Raw genomic sequence first — 6791 nt, forward strand, 5'->3', positions numbered from 1 at the left:
TTTTACCACGGAGGGTTCCTGGAGAGTTTCCTGGATCAGGCTTCTGTTATTCCCTCCTGGCTTGGTACTTGCTAACTTGGATAGGGCGTCTGCTCTGCTATTCAGATCCCGAGTTATGTGTTTGACCTCGGTTTCTGCAAAGCGCCCAAGGTGTTCCAGAGTTTTTTCCAAGTACTTCTTCATATTTGGGTCCTTTGCCTGATACTCTCCACTTATCTGGGAGGTCACCACTTGTAAGTCGCTGTATATCATCACCTTTGTAGCACCGACTTCTTCTGCCAGCTTCAATCCAGCAATCAGGGATTCATACTCGGCCTGATTATTTGAAGCTGGGAATTCAAATTTGAGGGAAACCTCTATTTGGGTTCCTCTTTCATCCACCAATATTATGCCTGCGACGCTTCCTGTTTTATTTGAGGATCCATCTACATAGAGTTCCTATGTAGTTGGCTTTTCCTCTTGATCTCCTGCATATTCTGCGATGAAGTCGGTGAGGCACTGGGCTTTAATCGCCGTCCGAGTTTTATACCTCAAGTCGAACTCGGAGAGCTCTATTGCCCACTGAACCATTCTCCCTGCAACATCCGTTTTTTAGAGGATTTGCTTCATGGGTTGGTTCGTGCAGACTCTTACTGTATGAGCTTGAAAGTAAGGCCGTAGCCTTCGTAAGGCTACTACTAAGGAGTAGGCAAACTTCTCTAGTTTGTGGTATCTTAGCTCGGGTCCTTGTAGAACTTTGCTGATGAAATACACTGGATGCTGGCCGACCTCGTCTTCTCTTATCAGGGCTGAGGCGACAGCCTTGTCTGCTACAGATAAATATAGGACGAGGTCTTCTCCAGCTACAGGTCAGGTCAGAATCGGAGGTTGGCTCAAAAATCTTTTGAACTCCTGGAATGCCTCCTCGCATTCAGGAGTCCATTCGAACTGACATCCTTTTCTCAATAAGGAGAACAGTGGAAGGGATTTTAGTGCTGATCTTGCCAAGAATCTAGAGAGGGCTGCGAGTCGGCAATTTAGCTGCTGGACCTCTCTTAAACAGGTCGGGCTTTTCGGTTTTGGCTTCAATCCCTCTTTGTGTCAGCATGAACCCTAGAAATTTTCCCGCCTCTACCGCGAAGGCACACTTTGCGGGATTTTGTCTCATCCCGTGTACCTTATGGTGTCAAAGACTCGCGAGAGGTCTAACAAGAGGTCGACTTCTTTCTTGGTTTTCACCAGCATGTCGTCGACGTATACTTCCATTAGGCTCCCAAGGTGGGGAGCAAACACTTTGTTCATCAGCCTTTGGTATGTGGCCCCTGCATTTTTTAATCCAAATGGCATGACCACATAGTAAAAATTTGCTCTGGGCGTGATGAAGGATGTCTTTTCCTGGTCTGGCTCATACATCGGGATTTGGTTATACCCCAAGTAGGCGTCCATGAACGACAAGTATTGATACCCCGAGCTGGAGTCTACTAGGGTATCAATACTTGGTAGTGGATAAGGGTCCTTAGGACAGGCCTTATTTAAGTCGGTATAGTCGACACACATTCTCCATTTGCCATTTTGTTTTTTGACTAGCACTATATTGGCTAGCCATGTTGGGTACTTGACTTCTCTGATGAAGCTGGCTTCTAGGAGCGCCTGTACTTGTTCTTCTACTACTAGGGCTCGTTCTGGGCCGAGCTTGCGCCTTCTTTGTTGTATGGGTCGGGACCCCGGATAGACCGAGAGTTTGTGGGACATGAGCTCGGGGTCTATCCCGGGCATGTCGGAGGCCTTCCAGGCAAAGAGATCGGAGTTGTCTCTTAGGAGCTTAGTCAACCCTTGTTTTAGGGTTTTCCCTAGGTTGGCTCCTATGTGAGTATTTTTTCCTTCCTCTTCGCCTACCTGTATCTCCTCGGTTTTTCCTCCCGGCTGTGGTCGCAGCTCTTTTCTAGCCCTTGCACCACCGAGTTCTATTGTGTGAATCTCTCTGCCTTTTCTTCTCAGGTTTAGGCTTTCATTGTAGCATTTCCTTGCCAATTTCTGATCTCCCCTTACCGTTGCTATCCCCGCTGGGGTCGGGAATTTCATACAAAGGTGGGGAGTGGATACCACCGCTCCGAGTCGATTAAGGGTAGCTTTGCCGATTAAAGCATTATATGCTGACCCTACATCGATGACTATGAAGTCTACACTCAGAGTTTTTGATTTTTCCCCTTTTCCAAAAATGGTGTAGAGGGGCAAAAATCACAGTGGCTTTATTGGCGTGTCGCCTAATCCGTATAAGGTGTCGGGGTAAGCTCTTAATTCTTTCTCATCCAACCCTAGTTTGTCAAAAGCGGGCTTAAAAAGGATGTCCGCTGAGGTTCCTTGGTCTACTAGGGTTCTGTGGAGATGGGCATTTGCTAGGATCATAGTTATTACCACTGGATCATCGTGTCCAGGGATTATTCCTTGCCCATCTTCTTTTGTGAATGAAATGGTAGGGAGGTCGGATGATTCTCCTCCGACCTGGTAGACTTTCTTGAGATGCCTTTTAGAGAGGATTTGGTGAGTCCCCCTCCCGTGAACCCTCCTGAGATCATATGGATATGTCTCTCCGAAGTCTGTGGTGGTGGGTCTCTTCTATCCATATCGTCTCGCTTTCTCTTCCCATGACTGTCCGACCTTTCTATGAGATATCTGTCAAGCCAACCTTCTCTAGCCAACTTTTCTATCATATTTTTAAGGTCGTAACAGTCATTTGTGGAGTGACCATATATTTTATGGTACTCGCAGTAGTCGCTGCGGCTCCCCCTTTTTTATTTTTAATGGGTCGGGGAGGTGGCAGCCTTTCGGTATTGCAAATTTCTCTGTATACATCCACTATAGAAACCTTTAGAGGAGTATAAGAGTGATATTTCCTTGGTCTATCGAGGCCGAGTTCTTCCTTTTTCTTGGTTTCCCTCTCCCTCTCTTTTGTTGAAGGAAGGTGCCCAAGTTGCCAACTCAGATCTCTCAGCTTAGCATTTTCCTCCATGTTGATGTACTTTTCAGCTATTTCCTGCACATCACTTAAGGAGATGGGGTGTCTTTTGGATATGGTCTGTGAGAAGGGACCTTCTCTAAGCCCATTGACTAACCCCATTATGACTGCCTCGGTGGGCAGGTCTTGGATCTCTAAACATGCTTTGTTGAACCTTTCCATATAGGCTCGTATGGATTCTCCGACCTCCTGCTTTATTCCCAGGAGGCTTGGCGCATGTTTCACTTTGTCTTTCTGGATAGAGAACCTCATCAAAAATTTTCTTGAGAGGTCTTCAAAACTGGTGACCGACCTCGGAGGGAGGCTGTCGAACCACTTCATCGCCGCTTTCGATAGGGTGGTCGGGAAAGCTTTGCATCGCGTAGCGTCGGAAGCATCAGCCAGGTACATCCGACTTTTGAAATTGCTTAAGTGATGCTTCAGATCCGTGGTTCCGTCATAGAGGTCCATATCGGGGCTTTTGAAGTTCCTCGGAACTTTTGCCCTCATTATGTCCTCGCTGAAAGGATCATCCCCTCCTGGGGGCGGTTCTTCTCGTTCGTCACGAGAGTTCCAACCTTTGAGGAAGGATTCTAACTTCAAGAGTTTTCTTTCTAACTCTTTTCGTCGTTCCATCTCCTCTTTTAGGTTCTTTTCAGTCTCCCTTTGTCGCTCCCGTTCCTGTTCTAACTGTTCCAGGCGACTTTGGTGGACGTGGACTAATCCCATGAGTTCAGTTGCGTGGGATGGTCCATCTTTCTCCGATTCGCGCCCTTCTGAAGAATTTGCCTTCGGATTTTTGACTCCGGAGGTACCTTCTCTGTGCTGATCGTTGGTTTCCTGGTGAAGGGTCAAGTCTGCATCATTGTTTCCGGTGTCCAGATTCTCTTGTTCAGAATCTGATTCCACATAACGCTCTTCGGGGGATCTGTCCGCCATCACTGGTTGATCTCTCGGGTCCCCGGCAACGGCGCCAATGTTTCGGGGCTTACCTAGAATCGGACGGTGGTTGGGCTTGTTTGTGAGGCCCAAGCGTTGGAGGAGTGTGGTCTCCGACTTGGTTTACGCCTGGGAGCCGCCTCCGAGTTGTGTATGTGAAAGAATGGGGGGTGGTACCTGCAAAGACACTCCAATGCCTAAGTCAGCAAGAGTGTGAGCAGGTCTAGAGAGTATTGGGACTTAGAGATATCTGAAGAATGTCAGTGTATTTATAGTGGTGAACCAATAACCACCGTTGGAGTAGTGCCACTTTTTTAGGGTGTTAACCGTCCTTTTATCTTGTGGAGGTTAAGATATGGATACTGGAAGTGGTTAGAGAGATTTTAGGGGCAGTTACCCATCTGAATGAGTGCTTATCTGTCAGCTAACCCTCGTTCCCGACTTCTTTAGAACAAGTCGTGGTGAGTGCCGACTTCGTAAGACGAAGGTCGATGCCGGGTGAGGCTCAATCCGTGGAATTAGGCCTTTTGTTTGGATCTGGGCCTTTACTATTGGGTTAGGGTATGAACATTATTCCACAAAATTGACAAATTCTACATAATGCAAATCCTCCAATTTCAATAACTAAGAATTTTTAATTAGTAAATTCCATTGTATACTATAGTCAATTATTTAAGCCATAATGTATTTTGAAAAAAAAAAAGTAACCAATGATTTTCAATGATTTAGAATTTAGCCATATCGTTTTGCCCTCACGCCAATTAGTATATATGCATAGTTAATTTATTTTTAGTATGTATTTTATATTTTAATATATATTTTATTTGATAATTGATTTTAGTATATATTTTTTTGGTTGTTTAGCATTTTTTAATTTGATAAAATAATGACTAATTCGTTGTAAATATAAATTTTATTTAAGAGTTTATTATTGGCTAATAAATTATTATATGTGAAATTTAAACTTCTGACATTTATTTAAACGAATAAATAAATTAATCATTCTACTAATTTAAATTGATTGACTTGAATATATATACACCTGCCACACCTGCAATTTTGGCCCAATAACCGCAACGGCTAGTAATTATAAAACGGCTAGTTTACTTGACCAAAAAAAATAACGGCTAGTTTTCCATTTCCAATTTTTTTCCTCTCCGATTTCTTTTCACTTTTTCTTTCTTCTCTTCTATTATTCTTCTTCACTTTCCATCTTACAGCAATCATCATTGCTCATTGCTAGCGTTTCTTTTTCTTTTCTTTTTTTTTTCTTTTTTCTTTTTCACTCTTAAATCCACGCACACAATTCGATTTACATATATTCGAACTTTTAAGTATAAATAAAATTTGTATGATTCGATTTATGTATATATACAAATTGAACTTAATTTATGCAATTTACAAAAATTTAAATAGGACATACGTTAATCAAATTTTAATAAAAGATATATGTATAATTTTATTTAAATTCTAATTATTTATTAAGACTTTTATGTTTTATATGCACGTAATTTTTTTAAACCCATGTAATCTTTGTGATGGATTTAGAATTTTATTTTAAAATTATTAATTTTTTTTCAAAAAAATTTTAAAATTAAATATATTATTTTATTTTTATCAAATATCAATGTCTTGCCTCATCTTATTATAAAATTAATATCATAAAAAATTGTTAAATTAAAAGGCTCATCCTCCTTAAAAACATGTAATAGTTTCATTCCAACTTAATTCAATTATTGAGATATTTTTTTTTATTTGTAAATTCAATTGTATTACACATATAATACAAAAAACAATAGCACCACTTTATCATATTAGATAAATTCGAATATATAAATCAAACGATATCGTTAAATTCTATCATGTTTAAAAAGGATTAGTTACATGTAAATTTCATTTGATCATTTTATAAATAATCTTCCTAAATCTTTCTCTATCTTTCACCTTTTATTCAACTTCTATATAATAAAATAAAAGAAATCATATATAAGAATATATTTAACATTTTTTTATGAAAAATAGATCTTACTTGTTATTAAATAAATGTAAAAAAAAATATTTTTTCCATACTTGTGTAATTGAAAAAAAAATAAAAAAACCCATAAAATGAAAATAAAAATGACCTTCCTCCAATTTTAACTTAAAATTGCAATTTATTTTAGTATATTCTAAAAGAATAAAAGTAACGAAAATAACCTAATTCTTTTTTTTTGGGTAATTAAAATAACCTAATTCTAATATACTTTTACTACTACGTACAAACCCTCTTTTGTCTTTTTTTTTGGTGAAAATCCCTCAACTTTAAGGTTTTATTTTTTCATAAAATCGGCTACAAATGAAGCAACGAAGGATGCAAGCCAGGTAAACCCACTACAGCAGCCTGCTCCCTCGTGGGAGACACCAGGGACACGTGTCATCCACAGGACCATTTCTGTACATCTATAAAATGTTGCATCTTTACAGTAGAATTCACCTTTCTTTTTTCCCGGGAAAATCCTTGCTGAGAAAATTATCCCGTTTTTCTTTTCTTTCTTTTCTCAGAATGATGTTTGAAAGAAGCTCTCCTGCGAGGTGCTTTGTGACGCCACCGCAGCCACAGCCGTCGTGGACGACAAGGCATTCTTCTTCTTCGCGTTCTCCGAACATGGCACTGTCAGAGTCAGAGAGTAAAACATCACCATCACCATCAGTAGGAGCATCTTCTTATCCTCAGAACAAAGATGATCTTTTTCACGTGATTCACAAGGTCCCTGCTGGGGACTCACCTTACGTGAAGGCTAAGCAAGTTCAGGTAAATTGACAGTTTTTTTTTTTTTAAGTTTTATTTCCCGTTTTCTTTCTTTATTGAATTTGGCACTTTTTTTTTCTTTGGTTTTAT

General features: G+C 40.3%; 1 protein-coding gene across 1 annotated transcript in view; it reads left to right on the forward strand.

The window, feature by feature from the left end:
- The first annotated feature begins 6407 nt into the window (after positions 1-6407).
- LOC107483188 (protein POLLENLESS 3) overlaps positions 6408-6791 on the forward strand; it is a 3168-nt gene continuing 2784 nt past the window's right edge. The window contains exon 1 of the mRNA XM_016103809.3: positions 6408-6704. Coding sequence (XP_015959295.3) covers positions 6456-6704 — 249 coding nt within the window. The 5' untranslated portion in view covers positions 6408-6455. The remainder of the gene's footprint in view (positions 6705-6791) is intronic.

The sequence above is a fragment of the Arachis duranensis genome, chromosome 4, assembly GCF_000817695.3.
Source record: "Arachis duranensis cultivar V14167 chromosome 4, aradu.V14167.gnm2.J7QH, whole genome shotgun sequence".
NCBI lineage: Eukaryota > Viridiplantae > Streptophyta > Magnoliopsida > Fabales > Fabaceae > Arachis > Arachis duranensis.